This window comes from Trametes versicolor (genome assembly GCF_000271585.1).
Source record: "Trametes versicolor FP-101664 SS1 unplaced genomic scaffold TRAVEscaffold_3, whole genome shotgun sequence".
Classification (NCBI taxonomy): Eukaryota; Fungi; Basidiomycota; class Agaricomycetes; order Polyporales; family Polyporaceae; genus Trametes; species Trametes versicolor.
This window is the reverse complement of record NW_007360323.1, coordinates 1,027,433-1,044,601: the sequence shown is the minus strand read 5'-3', so window position 1 is coordinate 1,044,601 and position 17,169 is coordinate 1,027,433. Positions and strand designations below refer to the sequence as shown.

Genomic DNA, 17,169 nt, shown 5'->3' with positions numbered 1-17,169 from the left:
TGTCCGGAGCAACACAATCAATCAATTTGCGGAACACGTCGTGAGGTAGTGATACAGGTATTTACAGAGCAGGTAGACAGCGGGATTACAGAGCGTGGGGTGGTGGCTACGTTGGCAGCACAGGTACTACGTCGGGCTATTCGTGCAAGACTACAACAAACAACGGGCGGGCGGTGGTGCAACAGGGACAATTACGATAATACTAAGGTATATCGGTCGGCGTCGGGCTTCGTGTCGGTGTCACTGTCAGTGTCTGCTCTGTGCGTTATGCCAGGCTCCTCCACATGCCTAAAAAACTAGTCAACCCAACTGCTTGTAGAGAAAATTGCGAAGTGAGACTCACCAGCTGCGGGCATCTCGTCGCGCGCCTTCAGGATCTTCAGCGCACGCTGACGTGCCTTCCCACCCGTCTCCGGATCGCTCTCCACATCCTCCTCCGCGCCGTCCTCGTCCACGGCGAAGTCAAGCGCGCCGGGGTCGATCGGGCGCACGCGGTCGCGCTCCGCGTACGACTGCCGCCGCAGCGAGGACGCCGTCGAGCCGTTGCGCAGGGGCGGGACCAGCACGCCCGGGCGGTCGGACAGCGACGTCTTCGGCTGGTACGGCGGAATGCCGAATGTGTGCCCGTGTTGGCCGAGGGGGCCAATCGGAATGGGGAGCGACTGGGCGATCTGGTGGTTGTCCTCTGCCCACTTGTCATCTGGAGGCAAGACGTTTTAGCACGAACATGCAAGGACTGAAACAAGACAACATACCATAATCATCCTCATCTGTGACATCGCTGTCGGCGACACCATTGAATGAGCCGTGGCGAGGGTGCGAGTCGAAGTCGTCGAGCACGGTATAGCTGCCCTCCTCCGAGATCGCCTCCGGGTCGACTTCCGTTGGCCTGCGCTCACGGCGGTTGAGGAACAGCTGCCAGGACTTGCTGTTCTTCTTCCACCCGCTCCGGTGACTAGGCACGCTCGCAGCCACGAGCCGCAGAATCTCCTCCTCGCGAGGATCTGCGTTCTCGCTACCGTGCTCGACCTCCTGCTTGATCTCGATGGGGCTGTCAACCACGTCGGGCCGCGCACTGTTCGCCTCCATCGCGATCAGCGACTCGCGCAACGACCGGGTACGTTCCGCGGATTCTGTGGCAGAATGCCGTATGGGCGGGCGCATTGACGACGGTGCGGGCAATGACGCAGGCCGTAACGACGCGAGCATGGGCGGTAGGCCGGAGTTACTAGATGAGCGTGAGTGGGACTGGCGTGTTGGCGTGCGCGAACGTTCGGAGTTCGCGGGAGAAGGCTTGGGCTGCTCGACCGGGACGTCCATGCGGGTGGCAGCGGCGTGCTCCGTCTCGTTGTCCATATCGAAGATGGCATCTGAATGTCGATATTAGACATCCGCTGACCATAAGCCGTGCGCTGAACCACTGACCTTCGCTGAAGGCAGAAGGCGTGGGTTGTTCAGACTCGTTACCCGTCTCGTCCTTGATGATCGTCACGTCTGGCTTCACGTCGAACGTCACCTTCCGCTTGCCTTTACTGGCACTCTCCGTAGTCTCCGCGACCTTCGCGCCGTCCCCGTTCTGGACGCTCTTCACACCGTCAGCGGCTTGTGATTGCCTGAAAGCGCTCTTGTGCACACGGGGGGAGCGTCCGCGGCTCCCCGCGGTGGTAGTTGCTTCCCTCGTGACCTGGGACGTCGACGCGACAGGTGGTTCTTCCTGCTCCGGCTCTTCCTGCAGTCGACGCTGCTCCATCTGCGCCTCCATGTCTGACACATAACGATAGCTCGTCGCAATGTCCTTGTTCTCATCCATCTCTCGCCGGTATGCCTCCCGAATGCTGGCTTCAAGGTCAACCCCGATTGCCGCGGTCTGCGAAGAGGCGGTGGATATTGAATCCACGCGGGTCCGATCGGACCTCGTGGGCGACGCTCTCCCGTTGTTCGAAGGCGTCAAATCCACAGAACGGCGCGCAGGAGACGCGTGGCCATTGGTTTGCCGCTGAGATTCGGGGTAGTGGAAACCAGAGGTCTTGAGAGAGGCTGAAAGAGCGGAGGGCTGGAGCACGCGGTGGTTGGCTGAGTTCCGGTGGGGAGGGCTAGCAGTGGGGACAAAGCTGCTGATCCGCACCGACGCAGAGGTGCCCGGGATCGGAGAGCTGACAGTTCGTGTGTGCCCGGAGACAGTGCGTCGTGGTGACGGCGCCGTCTTGCTCGTGGTACCATGTTCTTCGACACTTCGGACAGTATCTCGGAACTTGATCCACACCTGGTTGACTTCCTGCTTCAAAGCAGCCTCCGCCTTGACGATCTCCGCTACTTTCTGTTGGGTGACTTGTGCAATGTACTCCTCGGCCTCATCTCGCAACCTTTGCGAACGCTCGGTTGCGAGCGAAGAGAAGTGCGAGTACACGATGTGGGCCGGGGTGAATGGCGGTGGGAGGAAAAGAGGGGGTAGCTCCGGCAAATGTTTCTTGCCCTGTTCGGACGGCCCCCGAGCGTTGGGAACCACGGCAGGTCCGTCGTCTTGTGCCAGGGCGGGCCCGGGAAGGACAATGGAGAACAAATGAGAGTACGCGGGCGACGCTTCCGCCTTCGTAATCTCGGTGCTGGTCTACGTCAGAGAAGATGTCAGTTTGAGCAAGGATATTGCTAGACGCTCCGCCACCCGGACCATCGCACGATATCCGTGCCTCTCGGAGGAGATATGGGAGGGGTCTCGCAGAGCGGGATGAAAAAACGACGCGAAGAAAAACTCACACTGCATCCTTTGTACACCTCAACCCAGCCCGAGGAGCTCTTCAGCAACTCTTTCTCCACCCAGTCGTCGGTGGGTAAAATGGGTCCGACCTCGTTGACGAGATCGGGGGTTATGCGCTGCGCCACGCGGTACGCGGGGATGCCACAGACGAGGCAGGTCACTGTTGTATATCGGGTTAGGTCGCCTGAGGATGACTCGGGGTCCGGGACGGGTCTGCTGCGACTCCTGAGGGTGACCTCGGTGTGAGCCTTGAATCGAGAGGATCAGCGGCCGGGCGGTGGCTAAAATGAGAGCGCGACATACGACGCGGATCCCTTCTTCGCCGGCGTAGACGGGGGTGAAGCCGGCCTCGGCTGGGGGAGGAGTATGTGTGGTTGGTTGGGCATGGATGCGAACATTGAGGCATTTGCACGCATATTTGCCTGCGGCGAGGCCATTAGCGGCCATTGCGTTCCAGAGAGCGGCTGGGCGAGTCGGAGTGCAGCGAGGAGGGTGGGGAGGGAGGTGAGGAGGCGCGGGGGTACGCGGCGCTGGTGGAAGAGAGCAAAGGGCGGTGGCTGCAGCAGTCGCTGGCTCCGGGGACGCACTCGCACTCGCCCAGAGTCACCGCGCCAATTTTTCCACGACACGGATCCGGTCCGGGACGCCTAGTGGAAGCGGTGCTCGCGCCTCCCCGGCTCACTCGCCCTCCTCTCCTCCTCATCATCGCGCTCCTGCGGCGAACCGCGAGTGCCCTTATCGCCGACCCGCCCACGGTCAGCTGAGAGCGTCCACTCGACCTGCAGACACCCCACCCGCACGCCCGACAAGCACATGCGTCCCATCCATCACTGACCTCACGCTCGCAGTTCCGCAATGCAACCGACCCAAGTGCATTCCCTCTATCCGATCTATCGTCACTCTCCGTATCCCGAGTGCCCACATGCCTCATTCGCGACGGCAAACACAAAAATACGTCTGATCCAAGCTGCTCCGGCCGAGATACCATCCACCCTGCAGCCACACCCAACGACAGCCTGTCACCGGTCCTTCTTCGACTCCTCCGCCTTCAGCTTGTCCGCCGCGGCAGTCTCCTCGGCCGTCATCACCTGACCGTACTCGTTCACCCGGTTGGGGTCAATGCGGTAGATCCATCGCTGCAATGAACGCATGTCAACATCCTGTCCCCGCCCCGGCATCTTAAGTGACATACCTGGTAAAGGAAGATAAGGAACACAACATCGTCGCGGAAACACGCTAGCCGGTGGAGAATCGGCATCTTGATGCAGAACCTATGACGTGAAGTTAGCATCGCCGGCATGTCGTAGACAGCTCCACAATACATACGCGAAGAGATCGTCGACGACCTGTAAGTACATACGTGGTAAGCGACGTGACATATGAGAGCATGCGTTTACTCACTGTCGACAGTGTTTTGAATACCATGGCCTTCAGTGGCATATGTGCTACGCTCTTCAGCTTGTAGTTGATGATGAGTTGCGGGATGAGTTGGGCCTATGCGAAGCGTCAATGTCTATCCAAACAGAACCGCTAGAGTTGTCACTCACAAATCCAAACATGTATACGAATGAAGTCAAGGTCGAGATCACGAAAGAATACCACCCCCTATGCGTCTCGTAGAGCAGGGAGTAGACCGTGTATGCAGCAAGGCATGGGATGGTGAAGTACGCGACGATGCGGAACGCGAGCTTGTCGTATCTGTCGAACCGTCAGTGCCCAGCTCTCCATATACTGCAATCCGACGTACTCTTGGGTCTTCTTCTCATCCTCACTCAGGACATGTTTGTCTAGCGACACACGGGTTAAACAGTGTTCCCGTTCCGGAGACAGATAGCGTACCTTTGATGTCAATCTTATACGGCAACCAAGCACCCGGGGAGGAAGGCGCAATGCTGATGTCGACCGCCTTGGTTATCTAGATGCAAGAACTGAGTTTTACTGTCGCAGGCTAACCAAATGCGCTCCTTACCTTCCACGCCTCGATTAGAACGCCGATACCGGAGCCCATTAAAATCATCCAGCTCGTCTGTTCGTTGTTGTCGATAAGGTAGAGCAGAATAATGATCTGCACGAAGACGTTCGTGACGATCTATGGGCGAGCGAGACATCAGTGTTGCGCCCAACCAGGCACTGTGCGAACATACAGTTCTGCAGCAAGCCAGTCAGACACAGGAAAACTCTAGATATCGAGACAAGACGCACCTGACAGACACTCCGACAAGCTCCTGCTTCTGCCTCCAATGCGACACGTCGGAGCTAAAGGCCAGGAACTCAAACCTACGCCCACGCACGTTTCAGCACACAACGCTCATTTCCCCTACAGGGGCCGCCACTCACACCACATGCAGCACGCTCACGAGCGCGGTGATCGCGAGGAAGTACGGGTTCGTCTCGACGAGCATCCGCTTGACCTCGTCGAGCTCCGCGCCGGACGACGCGCCCTGCTGCTTCGCGGCCTCCGCGAAGCTCGCGGTCATCGCGGCGAAGATCGTGAACTTCCAGTACGACATCGGCTGGAACTCGATCTGCAGCGGCACGCTCGGCGTCGTCGAGTTGATCTCGAAGTGCTGCGAGCGCAGGTGCCAGAACTCGTTCGGGAAGATGATGGGCTTGTAGAGCGGCCGGCCGGCTGCATCGCGCTTTGAGGATAGCTCGATGTCTGTAGGAGCGATAAGTGGGGTGGCATATGTGTGTCCTGTTCGCGTGAACTTACATCGTGCTGCTGCTGGCTGTATTTGTGTCAGGGGTATCGCCGGTTGGTCAGAGATGAGGGCAAGCGTGAGGTTCTGGACGGTCCAAGATTTGAGTTTGACTGCTACTAGTACGCGCACAAAAAAATGTCTATGGCACTTACATTGTGCCAGTGAGATACGATAGTGTCAGCTTGAGGCTATAGAAATCAGACAATGTCAGCACCGCAGGAAGTATGGGGTGTCAGTGCCGACTAAATCACCAACCTCCTCTTCAGCCTCGGATTCTTCGCCATCGGTAGTAGAGCCACCTAGGAGGTTCTTCTGTTTCCGTACCTTGGTCTTGGGCAAGTACTTTGTGAGCGCTACCGAAACAGACGGTAAAGGGCCGTAACTTTAAGATATGAGGAAGACTATACATACCTGTACGGACATGGTGGACAGATTGTGGGTCGAACTTAGAGTCGGACGGGTCTGGACTAGCTCCATCCCGTACAAGGAACACGTCCGCCCACAGTGTTCCGTTGTTTTGCACGCTCTGTAGCACATGTCAGCCCTCTATACGACATAAGAAATTGTTTCAGACGCACCGGCGGCAGGTTCACCGTGAAGTCCGCTGTCCGCTTCTCATTCCAGTCACCGAAGGTGATATTTGTCCAGACCAAGCTCGGAAGGTCCGCATCTTGGTCCTTCCTGTACCCGGACGTCCACTTCTTGGAGAACACATCTCCATTCGGAGACGTCGACAGATGTACGTGCATCGCCAGCGGTATGCCCAGCGGCCATGCCGGGGCCGCCGCAGTTGCAGCGGGATTCACCGCACCAACAGGAGTCGCCTGGCCGGGTACCTGCACTTGCGGGACGGACGCGAGGGACGACGCCGGGTCCGCCACCGGGGCCGGCGGAGTCTTCGGGAGGAAGAACTTGCTGACTACAGCGCGCACCCATAAGTCAGCACCGCGCGCGGACACTCACGCTCGACGGCGAAGGGGATGCTGCGTACCCACTTGCGACACCACGATCGCCAGAACGATTTGCTGGAAACACAGAACACGGTCAGGGCCGCCTGCTGCGGAGACCGCACGGAGCGCGGGACGCACCTGGGCGACGGCGAAGAACTTGCGCGCGGGGCTCTCCTGCGGGACGTCGTTCGCTGGCGCCGCGGGCGCGGGCGCGTTGGGCGTAGGCATTGCGTTGGGCACTGCCTGTGGGTTCCTCGGTCAGCGCGGGCTAGTAGGGAGGCTGAGCACTGGGGGAGAGCTGCGAGAGCACCGGTACGTCGGGGAGTGAGTCCAAGCGTGGCCTCCCAATCCTGTGCCGGAGTCGCGCTCTTCGACGCGTACGCAGTAGGCGCCCATTTGTATCATCCGGGCCGCCGGTGACGTAGAGTTGTACCATTTCGTTTCGGAAATGGTCTCTTCGGTACTGCCAGTACTGTATACACACCGCGAGTACTCACTAGGCTTGGTACATATAAGAGGCACATCAGTAATCATCAGGGACGGGATCGCTACTAGTTACTGGATGTCATTCAAGCTTGGGGCTTGTGGCTGCCATGAGGTGATTTATTCCACTGCATCGCCGTCTGTTCCTGGCGGCGTCGCCCATTACGAAAGTAAAGATGCAGCAGATGCTTCATAAGGAGATAGTATGTATACAAGAGCGAGGCAGTACAGGAGTACCAGTGCTATAGGTGTGTGCTTTCAACTCCAGCATCGTACCCGAGGCTGTAGGTGGTGTCATATAAGAACAGAGCGCAAGTTACAGCTTCGCGCCCGCGCCATGCGCCGCCGGCTTAATCACGAAATTCAGCCTCGGGAAATGGCAGTGAACGGAGGTGCCTGAGGAGCCCTTCGTTTCGATCGCGACCTCTTCGTGGTTCAGCGAAACCAGCCTCCCAACGGTGGGTACTTTCCCTTATCGCCGGTATCCATCAGCATACATGCGTCGTCGCGCCCGACCGCCACAACTCCACACGTACCGTTGTCCGAAGGGGTGACCGACACAACCTGCCCGCGCTCGATGCCCAACCGCGCAGCCTCCCCCGCGTCGAATCCGACGATCTTGGGGTCTTCGGGCGCTGGCGACGAAGCAATGATCTCCGCAGCACGCGCGCCGGCAATATTGTCAAGCACTATCTGCTGCTGCGAGCCGACCTTCGCGATATAATCGGTCGTGCGGGTGATCCACTGAGGCACCCGCGCGAACGTGAGCACTGGCCCTGCGGACGCGACGGGCGGGCGGACGTACCGCGATGGTTGCGGGGAAGCGCGCGCGATCGAAGAGGTCGCGCAGAGCCCGGAACTGCTGCATCCAGACCCAGGGGAAGTGCACGGTTATGTCCGCCAGGCTCGGTGTTTCGGTGTCCATGAGCCATTCGCGGCCGTCAGCGAGTTGTTCTTCGAGAAGGGTCTGTGGATTTGCGGTGAGCAGTGTTCATCAGAGGTACAGAATGTCCATACGAGGTGGGAGATCAGCCAGCTCTTCACGACTGGTTGGTTTGCTTCCATCGCGTCGGCGTCGATCTTCCGTCCTAGCCACTATCACAGAATTAGGATATTGGTACCGCACAGCACGCCCATCAAGTGAGGTATGTCATACCGCACTTCGGTCCTTCAAGAACTCCGGAGGGAACTTCTTATATGGTAGGTTCTCCGCAGCCAGCGGGAATACGGTACGGTCCCCATAGGAGAAGGACAGCGCCTTGATCATGCCGGTGTCTGCCTTGCCCCCTCCCTTGCGTGCTGGGAAGAACGTGGCATACCCTTCGGAAGGAGGGAAACGACGTTCGAGGACGGCAGCGATGAGGCTTGTGTCACAGTAGACATCTTTGCCAATAGCAAGGACCGGGATCCGACGGTAGGTTACTCCGAGACGGTCGGCCAAGTCGGGGCGAGGTAGAGTCGTGGAGACCTTCCACGATAGCTCATTAGGATCATCCTACGTGCATGGTGAAGGGAAGACTCACCGCAACCCTTGTGTGAGGGATCTTCTTCAATGCTAACAAGTTCTTAACCTTAGTGGCGAAGGGAGAACCATCATAACTTGTATGAGATGCATGTGAGCCACAGCCGGTTCAAATGAGGTTTTGCGAGCAGACGCACTGATATAGGACCACGGGGAGCTTCATGGTGGGCGCCATAGTAAGCACACTCCTCTAAGCTCCGAGATTAGACCCAGAGTAAGTGTCAGAGCAAGCACTCCGACGTGGCTAGAGAGGAGATGTTCACAAGCGGGGTCAGTAAAGCGTTCAGACGGTGACGAATCCGGGGTAAGAGCGCGTAGATGACCGGCGGCGGGAAAACCGTCCCGCAAGCGAATGGGCGCCCGCGCTCCTGTATTGGCAATCCAGATCCAGATCCCTGCGACCGATCGATCGAGGACCACTACCTCATATCGGCCTGCAGCGTTCAGTAGCAGATCATCGCCCTATGCGGGTGGGTGCGACCACCGAGCGGACAGCACAAATGTGCACCTCGGGCAGAGCACTGCACGCTCGGGATGCCACCGCCTTTGTGTGCACAGGACATGCAGCTGGCGGGAGCCGGCAGCATGTCTTTTGACTGCGCTCATCAACATCTATTAATGATCTGTAGACCGCTTGAAACCACGGCGCGACAAGAATTGTTTACCCCCGAACACCCCGCCCCGTTGCCTGCGGTTGCCACACCCTCGTCCATGGAAGCCTCGGGCGTTTAACTGCGCAGCACTGGTGCATTTAATATTCGACGGTCCTTGTATGCGCGTCTTGGACGTGTTGTGGCATTTCTGTGTGTGTTTGATAACCGGGCAGAGCCACCAATGTCGACGGGGATGTTCGGGTTGGGTCAAATTCGCGTGCTGGATGTGTCTACGCCGGGATGAGAGGCGCGCGGGAGGACAGGAATAATACGCAGAGGAGGGTGGAGCATCGCCTCAACCAGGGGTGGCCGGAGTCTCCGGAAGCGGGCGAAGGCGAGGGCGATGTTACGGCGCTCGTGGGGTTGCGCTGGTACAAGAACGCCCGTCCGCAGATTTGCTGCACGACTTCCACGACACCACCGTCTCCGGCAGGCGCATTCACGACCTCTCGCCCTCACCGCCGCCGCCGACCGAGCGTGCCCCCCACGACACCATGGCCCACCAGGACGACCGCCCCACCCTGCCCTCATTGTCCCTCGACCCGCCCGACGAGGAGCACCACTCCGACCCGTTCCATGACCGGCACCGCCAGATCAACTTCGCGGAGCCACGGATGCCCACGCCGTCCACGCAGGCGTCCACGCTGACGCCCTCACAGAGCGTCGTTTCGTTCCCCAATGAGTTTGGCACGCTCGACAATTACGATGACGAGGAGGAGGAGAAGCAGCCTCTCAACAGCGGCGCAGGGATGCTCTACCCGCCTTCGTAAGTCTTCTCCCGTGTCTCCGCAGTAACCCCGCATGCGGTACTGAGGTCGCGACGCGCAGACAATTCGACCCGAACGCGTTCGGCGACCCATATGGCCGCCCGATTTCGGTGGCCTCGAGTTCTTCGATGGGTGTGGAGTCGCAGTGGAGGCGTCGCCAGACCATCAAGCGCGGTGTGACCCGCAAGGTCAAGCTCACAAAGGGCAACTTCATCACCGAATACGCGGTGCCAAGCCCTGTGTTCACTGCCATCGAGAGCAAATGGCAGGACAGCAAGACCACCGAATTCTCGTCAGTATGGTCAGATACTTTGGGCGCTGCCGCTCTAACAGATGCACAGACACATGCGCTACACGGCGGCGACATGTGATCCCGATGACTTCTCCGAAGCCACCGGCTATAGTCTGCGCACGAAGATGTACAACCGACAGACCGAGCTGCTCATCGCCGTCACCTCGTACAACGAGGACAAGACGCTCTACGCGCGCACGTTGCACGGCGTGATGCTGAACATCCGTGATATCTGCAAGACCAAGCAGTCTAAGTACTGGCGCCGGTCGGCGGAGGAGGGCGTTCCGGGGTGGCAGAAGATCACGGTAGCGCTTGTTATTGATGGTCTCGAGGCTATGGACAAGACCGTACTGGACATCCTGGCTACTGTCGGAGTGTACCAGGATGGTGTCATGAAGAAGCAGGTTGACGGAAAGGACACCGTCGCCCACATCTTCGAGGTATTGCAACCATCTCTATTCGTATGACAAGTACTGACATTCTCGGCAGTACACAACTCAGTTGTCTGTCGACGCGACACCACAGCTGGTTGTACCTCACGCGGACGACCCTAACAACTTGGTGCCAGTCCAGATTATCCTCGTCGTCAAGGCCAAAAACCAGAAGAAGATCAACTCTCACCGATGGCTGTTCAACGCTATTGGTAAGATGCTCGAGGTATGTGAAGACAGCAGTGTATTCCGGATACCTCTGACCCCGCCCTTAGCCTGAAATCTGTGTCCTCATCGATGCTGGTACGAAGCCTGGTCGCAAGTCCATCTACTACCTGTGGGAGGCGTTCTATAATGACCCCCACCTCGGTGGATGCTGTGGAGAGATTCACGCCATGATTGAGGGCGGCAAGAAGCTGCTCAACCCCCTCGTCGCGGCCCAAAACTTTGAGTACAAGATGTCCAACATTCTCGGTTCGTCTACACCCTTTGATCGCCATACGTCATGCTGACGTCCAGCGCCGACAGACAAGCCGCTCGAGAGTTCCTTCGGTTACGTCTCGGTGCTCCCCGGTGCCTTCTCTGCATATCGGTACCGCGCCATCCTCGGACGTCCTCTGGAGCAGTACTTCCACGGCGATCACTCCTTGGCCGACCGCCTGGGCCCCAAGGGTATCTACGGCATGAACATCTTCACTAAGAACATGTTCTTGGCAGAGGATCGTATCCTCTGTTTCGAGCTCGTCGCTAAGGCCAACGACAGGTGGACGTTGACGTACGTCAAGCCGAGTAAGGCGGAAACCGATGTGCCTGAGTCTGCTGCTGAGCTCATTGGTCAACGTCGTCGTTGGCTGAACGGTTCATTTGCTGCGTCGGTCGTACGTTCTGTGTTTTGCTCCTCCGTTTTGTTCCACGCGCTGACATCTGCGCAGTATGCTATCGTCAACTTCTTCAAGTTGTACCGGTCTGGCCACGGCATTATCCGCATGTTCTTCTTCCACGTCCAAGCACTGGTGCGTCTCTGCGGTGTACCTGCCCAATTACAATGATACTGACTGCTGGTTTAGTACAATATCTTCAGCTTGATCTTCTCCTGGTTCGCGTTGGCGAACATCTGGCTCACGTTCTCTATCATCATCGACCTGCTTCCCAGTCAATCTATCATCTTCTTCGGCACCGCCACTGTGGTAAGAACGGTTTCTGCTGTTGCGCTGCGTCCCTTTTCTGACGTGGTTTGCAGACTCACTGGGTCAACCTCGCCCTGAAATGGATCTATCTCGCATTCTTGGGCCTGCAGGTTTGTTATATACCGTCACCTTGAGGATCCACACTCAATGTTTTGTAGTTTGTCCTCGCGTTGGGCAATCGGCCAAAGGGTGAGCGGGCAACGTACAACGTCACACTTTGGTAGGTCTTGTCGATCAGCAGTATCGCATGATCATCTAACGTCCATGCAGGGTCTACGGTATTCTGGCCGTGTACTTGCTGGTCTGCTCGTGGGCGTTGACCATCAAGGCGTTCAAGGTGCGAACGATATGAGCGCGCGCGTACGCCATGGCTGACCGTCGCCTTTGCGTGCAGAACATCCCCAACCTGCTCAAGGACCAGACGTCGACTGGAGCTATCATCAAGCAGTTCTTCGTCCCGCCTATCGGTGCCCTGATCGCCGCCATGTTGTCGACATTCGGTCTTTGGCTGATCGCGTCGCTACTCTACGTGCGTACCGTTGCTGTCGTTGGATTCACCTTTCACTCACGCTTTGCATCCCGCAGCGCGACCCCTGGCACATCGCGTCCAGCATGCTCCAGTACCTGTGCCTCGCGCCGAGCTTCACGAACGTGCTCAACGTGTACGCCTTCTGCAACCTGCACGACGTCTCCTGGGGAACGAAGGGCTCCGACAAGGCCGAGGCGCTGCCCTCGGTCTCGTCGAAGAAGAGCAAGGACGCGGAGGCCGCGGTCGTCGAGGACACGACGCGCGACAAGGAGGACCTCGACGCGGTGTTCAAGGAGACGGTCACGCGCGCGCTCACGAAGCTCGAGACGAAGGAGGAGATCGAGAAGCCGACGATGGACGACGAGAACAAGACGTTCCGCACGCGCCTCGTCGCGTTCTGGATGCTCTCCAACGCCGCGCTCGCGATCGCGATCCAGAACCTGAACGGGCTCCCCACGGGCGACGAGGACGCGGACGAGGCGCGCCTCGTCGCGCGCCAGAACACGTACTTTGCCATCATCCTGTACTCCACGTTCGGGCTCGCCGCCGTGAAGTTCGCAGGGGTGAGTTCCTCCGATCAGTTTATACGTGAGTGCAAGGAGACTGATCCGCGTTGCCCCACAGTGTCTCTTCTACTGGTTCAGGCGCAACCTGTTCCGCTGCTGCAGGCGGAACTGAGTCGTCGCGGTGGACTGGTGCGCACCCGCTGTCGTTGCTGTGTCGTTTTCCGGAGGACTTCTATACCCGGGTGATGGACACTTCGTGCTACGCTCGTACTAGGAGAATTCTCTTGCCTCGTTAATGATTCATGTGTTCGTGACGATATACTATTGTAGTTATGCTCGGGACTTCTATATGCTCCAGAGGGCTGGAAGCCCGGGGCTGGGCTTCTCTGGTAATAGACGTGGACAGTTTCGAATGAACGAAGTTTCTGCGCTCTCCACACATAATCTGAACATTCAGCATCTCTGCCCGAAGCTACCTACTTAGGAGATGAATCAAATCAAACCTGTTCGCACGAAGTTGGTGCTTGCATTTCGGTCTCCGAGTCGCGAGCGCACGCAGGAGTAACTGAGGTTGTACATCGTTCACATAAAACGAGGAACCACGCCTCGGATAGATGTGGACAAGAATACAAATGCACTTGGCACTATGGAGTCGTGGATGTCGTGATAGCAAAACAAAACAGGACGAACGAACGGCGAAGCTACGATGACGCGAGACATATAGTCGTACAGGAACAGATCAACCCCAGTGGCACCTCCAAGAAATGTGTGGCAGGCGGTGCCGTCTAGAATGGGTTCTCGTCCTCGGCCACCTTCGCCTCTGTTGACTGCGTGGTGGGGACATCGTCTGACTCGGACTCGGAGCCGGTGCTGTCCTGTTGAGAGAAGAGCGAGGGCATGGGCTTCGCAACGCCCCTGCAGTGCACATTGATCAGCCTTTCGTTCGCAGATCGACGAGCGATTCGATCGGCGTACTTCGCAAAGTGCTTCTTCTTAGTAGCATTGAGCTTCTGGCTGCATGGAGTCACCATGTTGTCCGTGGGCGAAACATAAGTGGGGTTGCTGGATATGGTTCAGCTGCGGTTCGAAATTGAATGTTCATCTCCGAGAACTCACTGCGACTTCGCGAACTTCTTCGCAAGCAGAGCCTTCGCGCCCATGCCAGGAGCCTGGTTCATCAGGCCATTTGTGGCATTCCCAAGGGGTGCCTGAGGCACTACAACATGGGCTGCCTGTCCAGGGTTATGGAGAGGCTGGATGGGGGTGCCAATGGGGGTGTCGCTGGGAGTAGTGGTGGCAGACATGGCGCTAGTGGTTTAGAGACGAGGCGGAGGCGATGGAGGGAGCAGAGACGGCAGGGAATGTGAGCAGGATGTGGTCGTGAAGGAAGGGGCTGTGGCTGACTGGAGGTTGGACTTGGAGTTCGTTTTGTGCACGCGTGACGCGCGCCTCCTAGATTGAACGCCACGTGCACCGTGGTCGCGTTCTGCCCCCAGAACACGTGTCCGTGTCCTCCCAGTGCTTGCCCTCCCCCACCCCTTTTCCCCCTTCCACCACGAGCGACGACATCTAGAGGATGCATATGGTACGACAGCGTGCTATGAGACGTATACATCTGCCATTGCAATATTCATTTGTACCCAAGCTCATCACTCCTCGTAATTTTCCCTCCCCACTTCGAAAAGGTCCGTACTTCGAGTGACTCGCGATGCACCAGAAGTCATATATGAGAAGACAGGTACGCCCTCCCCAGAACCCGATGTAATACTCTCTTATAGATCAGTCAAAGCACTCGCCAAGCCGTGCTGACCATATTGTGGACTAGTAGGACTCGCATGCAGGCATTTGGCGAGCGACCTGAGCCTACGCATCCCTTGCTCGTCAGAGCAAGGATCTCCACCCTCACAGGAGGGACTCAAAAGTGTGCGCTACGTCATTTCTCACCTAAGGTACTCTAACCTTCGACCCCGGCGAAGGCAAGATTGACGAGCAAGGAACCGCGCCAGCAGGCGCCCTTCGAGTGTACAAGACATCGTTTTCTTGACTGTCCGCGTAAACGCTCGAAGATCAATTAGCGGGTAGCAGCATGGTCAAACGCTGCATCGGATATCTGTGCTTCTAGGGCACCCTACGTCCTATCACTTGAAGTACGTCCACTGGTGCGGATTCTTGCTCGTCAGCGTACGTTCGAAGGTTTAGGTGAGTAATCGCATAGCTCATTCCTCCAGCCCCCCACCATGAGAGTGAAGAGCCGCGCTCTGACAAGCAAGGCAATCCTGTCGCTGACCTTCGCCATATTGCGCTACACGAATCCAGCCTGGCTCGTTCCTCCTTTCACAGCGCGGATCCGCAATCTCACGCAAAAAGACCGGCCCCTTACGCTCGGTGCAGCAATTCCAACCGTATCTGCGTACCAATTCCCCGAAATTACAGAACCCTAACTGAGGCGGCCCCTCATTATCCCTATCTTCCATGAACGACGCCACGACGGAACTCTCCTCCCAGGTATGTGCAACACGGACGCGGAAGCTGATTCGACGTCACTAACGGGCAGGTCGGCGACCCTGCACTTATCTACCCAAGCCCGGCTGATAAGAGCAGCGCCCACATGCGCAAACAGTGCTGAAACGACCCCCAAATCTACTTCCCGGCGGACTGCAGCCAGCTCTATACACCGGCCCCAGAAATAGGTGGCCAATTGGCCACGACGTGGAGCCTGGTGCGTCCATTATGCGGCTCAATCGCTGGCGATGTCCGATATCATCGCTTCCAGGCCTCCGATGCCAGGAGAACTGGAAGATTTTCATTGCGCACCCGTGCTAGCAGTTGCAGGGGTGCGACGGCGACCATCCATCGTCACCATCACCGTCGTCTGCGGTTTACAGTTTCCCTCCGCTGGCCGCCTCCGCGCTCGAGGCTGTCTAATTAGCGAAATCGCCATGTGCGACGCAGGCTCGTTATCTCTCTGGCGTTATGGCACGCCCGCCCTGTGCGGACAATTTCGCCAGCCACGAGCCGCAGGCCATCACGAAAGCTACCGCCCCCCTGTTCCCTCGCAGGCAGCGGGGCGGCACTAGTGCTGCCCAACACAGGCGCAGGCTCACACGCGAACGCGTCCGACAGTCGAATTGCGCCCGCACGTATGTCGGACGGCGAGCTACGCACGAGCACGCCAGCCTGGCAGGCTGCGTTCGGCACGCCTCGTTCCCAGCGTCGCCCCGTCGCCATCGGACCGCCGAGAGACATGTACACATACGCAGGCGCGTCCCCGCCGCCATCCGTCCAGAGGTGCACAACTCTGTATCATTAATACTGCCACCTCTGACTAGCTACTGCTAGTCTGCTGCACCGCGCGCGCTCGTCAACAGTCAATGCAGCCTCTCTATAGCAGGCGGAGATGCCCGACGAATAGGATTTAGACAAGCTCGCACACCTCCCGCGCGCTGGGCCGCGATCACGCCGGGCTGCCAACTCAGGCCATTCGCTCCCTCGTCGTTATTCCGAGCCGCGCACGACATCAGCCCAGGCAGCTTCTCGGGCGTACCTGCTTCCCCCCGTGCGAGCGGCCGCGCCGCGCGTGCCTGGCACTCCCGCTGCATTGTCTTATTGCGGGCCCGCACGGACGAGCTATGACCGCAACAGCGTGCGCGGGCTCCCACAGACACTAAGCAGGGATCAAAGCCAGCGGGCGCGCTCCGCGGTGCGTTCGCACCCCCGCTCTGCACGCGCCGGATCGTCGCGGCCGCATTTGCGACCCCTGCGCGTCCTGCCAGCGCAGCGGGCAGTCACTGGGCGTTCTGGGCAGCGTTGGGCTGAGCGACGCGCGCCGCGTGGCTACCGGACGGGCCTATGGGGTGCGTCCGTGCGGAGACCGGGCCCGAGCGCGCGGACGCGAAGCAGGGGGAGGGCTCGCTCGACGAGCGTAAATCCGGCATCTGAGATTCGGCGGGAAGCAGCCCGGGGGGAGGGGGGCATTAGGGTGGGCCTTCTGTGACCACTCGGGGCTTCTTGCCTGAGCCGCGGGGTGCAATGGGGGCTTCGAGCTCGCGAGCCCGGGTCGAGGGCAGGCTCGCGCACCGCGTTATCTGGGCTCATCGCGCCTGGTTGCGTTCGGGGGTGCGGTGGGGGTGCGGAGACGATGGTCGATGGGCGATGGGGCGAGCGCCTGGCGGCCCGCGCGGTGCACCACGCTCGCCCGTCGTGTGCCATTGCTCCCGGTTGGACGGTGCGCGGTGCGCACGGCAGAACGAGGAGGCTGGCTCGGCGTAAATGGCGCGCTTGATGGCTGTCAAAGCGACATCCAACGGGTGGAGTGCGCGGCTGATGAGGAGGAGAGCTCGATGTGGAAGTCTTGTGATTTTGGAGTACGAATGCGGGGGTGGGGTCGCCTGA

At 58.6% G+C, this 17,169-nt stretch overlaps 5 protein-coding genes across 5 annotated transcripts; 1 reads left to right on the top strand and 4 right to left on the bottom strand.

The window, feature by feature from the left end:
• Positions 1-7: 7 nt before the first annotated feature.
• TRAVEDRAFT_56764 (uncharacterized protein) lies at positions 8-3,243 on the bottom strand. The gene is made up of 6 exons (XM_008036974.1): positions 3,059-3,243; positions 2,755-3,003; positions 1,426-2,608; positions 756-1,370; positions 344-700; positions 8-288 (listed from the first exon to the last, which is right to left on the bottom strand). Exons 1-6 carry the CDS (start codon positions 3,200-3,202, stop codon positions 266-268), a joined length of 2,571 nt encoding a protein of 856 aa, XP_008035165.1. The 5' UTR covers positions 3,203-3,243; the 3' UTR covers positions 8-265.
• A 531-nt stretch (positions 3,244-3,774) lies between these two features.
• On the bottom strand, positions 3,775-6,635 carry TRAVEDRAFT_118100 (cleft lip and palate transmembrane 1; the record flags this gene model as incomplete). The annotated part of the gene is made up of 16 exons (XM_008037230.1): positions 3,775-3,891; positions 3,948-4,026; positions 4,082-4,101; positions 4,157-4,249; positions 4,303-4,453; positions 4,503-4,542; positions 4,595-4,670; positions 4,725-4,844; positions 4,954-5,032; positions 5,093-5,414; positions 5,469-5,541; positions 5,610-5,645; positions 5,713-5,810; positions 5,869-5,983; positions 6,036-6,376; positions 6,449-6,635. 16 exons carry the CDS (start codon positions 6,633-6,635, stop codon positions 3,775-3,777), a joined length of 1,947 nt encoding a protein of 648 aa, XP_008035421.1.
• Positions 6,636-7,077: 442 nt separating this feature from the next.
• Positions 7,078-8,708, bottom strand: TRAVEDRAFT_162670 (uncharacterized protein). The gene is made up of 7 exons (XM_008037229.1): positions 8,550-8,708; positions 8,414-8,489; positions 8,047-8,358; positions 7,908-7,985; positions 7,696-7,857; positions 7,427-7,634; positions 7,078-7,361 (listed from the first exon to the last, which is right to left on the bottom strand). The coding sequence occupies exons 1-7, from the start codon at positions 8,585-8,587 to the stop codon at positions 7,207-7,209; spliced, it is 1,029 nt and encodes a 342-aa protein (XP_008035420.1). The 5' UTR covers positions 8,588-8,708; the 3' UTR covers positions 7,078-7,206.
• Positions 8,709-9,506: 798 nt separating this feature from the next.
• On the top strand, positions 9,507-13,282 carry TRAVEDRAFT_162667 (glycosyltransferase family 2 protein). Its single transcript, XM_008037228.1, has 14 exons — positions 9,507-9,831; positions 9,894-10,124; positions 10,174-10,564; positions 10,614-10,781; positions 10,831-11,029; positions 11,084-11,433; positions 11,488-11,568; positions 11,623-11,742; positions 11,796-11,852; positions 11,901-11,962; positions 12,013-12,079; positions 12,137-12,271; positions 12,328-12,834; positions 12,896-13,282. Exons 1-14 carry the CDS (start codon positions 9,560-9,562, stop codon positions 12,947-12,949), a joined length of 2,694 nt encoding a protein of 897 aa, XP_008035419.1. The 5' UTR covers positions 9,507-9,559; the 3' UTR covers positions 12,950-13,282.
• Positions 13,283-13,434: 152 nt separating this feature from the next.
• TRAVEDRAFT_143245 (uncharacterized protein) lies at positions 13,435-14,081 on the bottom strand (the record flags this gene model as incomplete). The annotated part of the gene is made up of 3 exons (XM_008037227.1): positions 13,435-13,692; positions 13,753-13,839; positions 13,894-14,081. 3 exons carry the CDS (start codon positions 14,079-14,081, stop codon positions 13,563-13,565), a joined length of 405 nt encoding a protein of 134 aa, XP_008035418.1. The 3' UTR covers positions 13,435-13,562.
• Between the last annotated feature and the right edge of the window lie 3,088 nt (positions 14,082-17,169).

Excerpts from the sequence above, each read along its gene's own strand:
- TRAVEDRAFT_56764 (XM_008036974.1), bottom strand. The coding sequence starts at position 3,202 with ATGGCCGCTAATGGCCTCGCCGCAGGCAAATATGCGTGCAAATGCCTC. Across the intron at positions 2,609-2,754 it reads AGGTGTACAAAGGATGCAGT|ACCAGCACCGAGATTACGAA; the intron begins GTGAGTTTTTCT and ends TCTCTGACGTAG. Across the intron at positions 289-343 it reads CGACGAGATGCCCGCAGCTG|GCATGTGGAGGAGCCTGGCA; the intron begins GTGAGTCTCACT and ends CTAGTTTTTTAG.
- TRAVEDRAFT_162670 (XM_008037229.1), bottom strand. The coding sequence starts at position 8,587 with ATGGCGCCCACCATGAAGCTCCCCGTGGTCCTATATCA. Across the intron at positions 7,858-7,907 it reads GCTGGCTGATCTCCCACCTC|ACCCTTCTCGAAGAACAACT; the intron begins GTATGGACATTC and ends GCAAATCCACAG. Across the intron at positions 7,635-7,695 it reads GCTTCCCCGCAACCATCGCG|TGGATCACCCGCACGACCGA; the intron begins GTACGTCCGCCC and ends CGGGTGCCTCAG.
- TRAVEDRAFT_162667 (XM_008037228.1), top strand. The coding sequence starts at position 9,560 with ATGGCCCACCAGGACGACCGCCCCACCCTGCCCTCATTGTCCCTCGAC. Across the intron at positions 10,565-10,613 it reads CCGTCGCCCACATCTTCGAG|TACACAACTCAGTTGTCTGT; the intron begins GTATTGCAACCA and ends CATTCTCGGCAG. Across the intron at positions 11,434-11,487 it reads GTTCATTTGCTGCGTCGGTC|TATGCTATCGTCAACTTCTT; the intron begins GTACGTTCTGTG and ends ACATCTGCGCAG.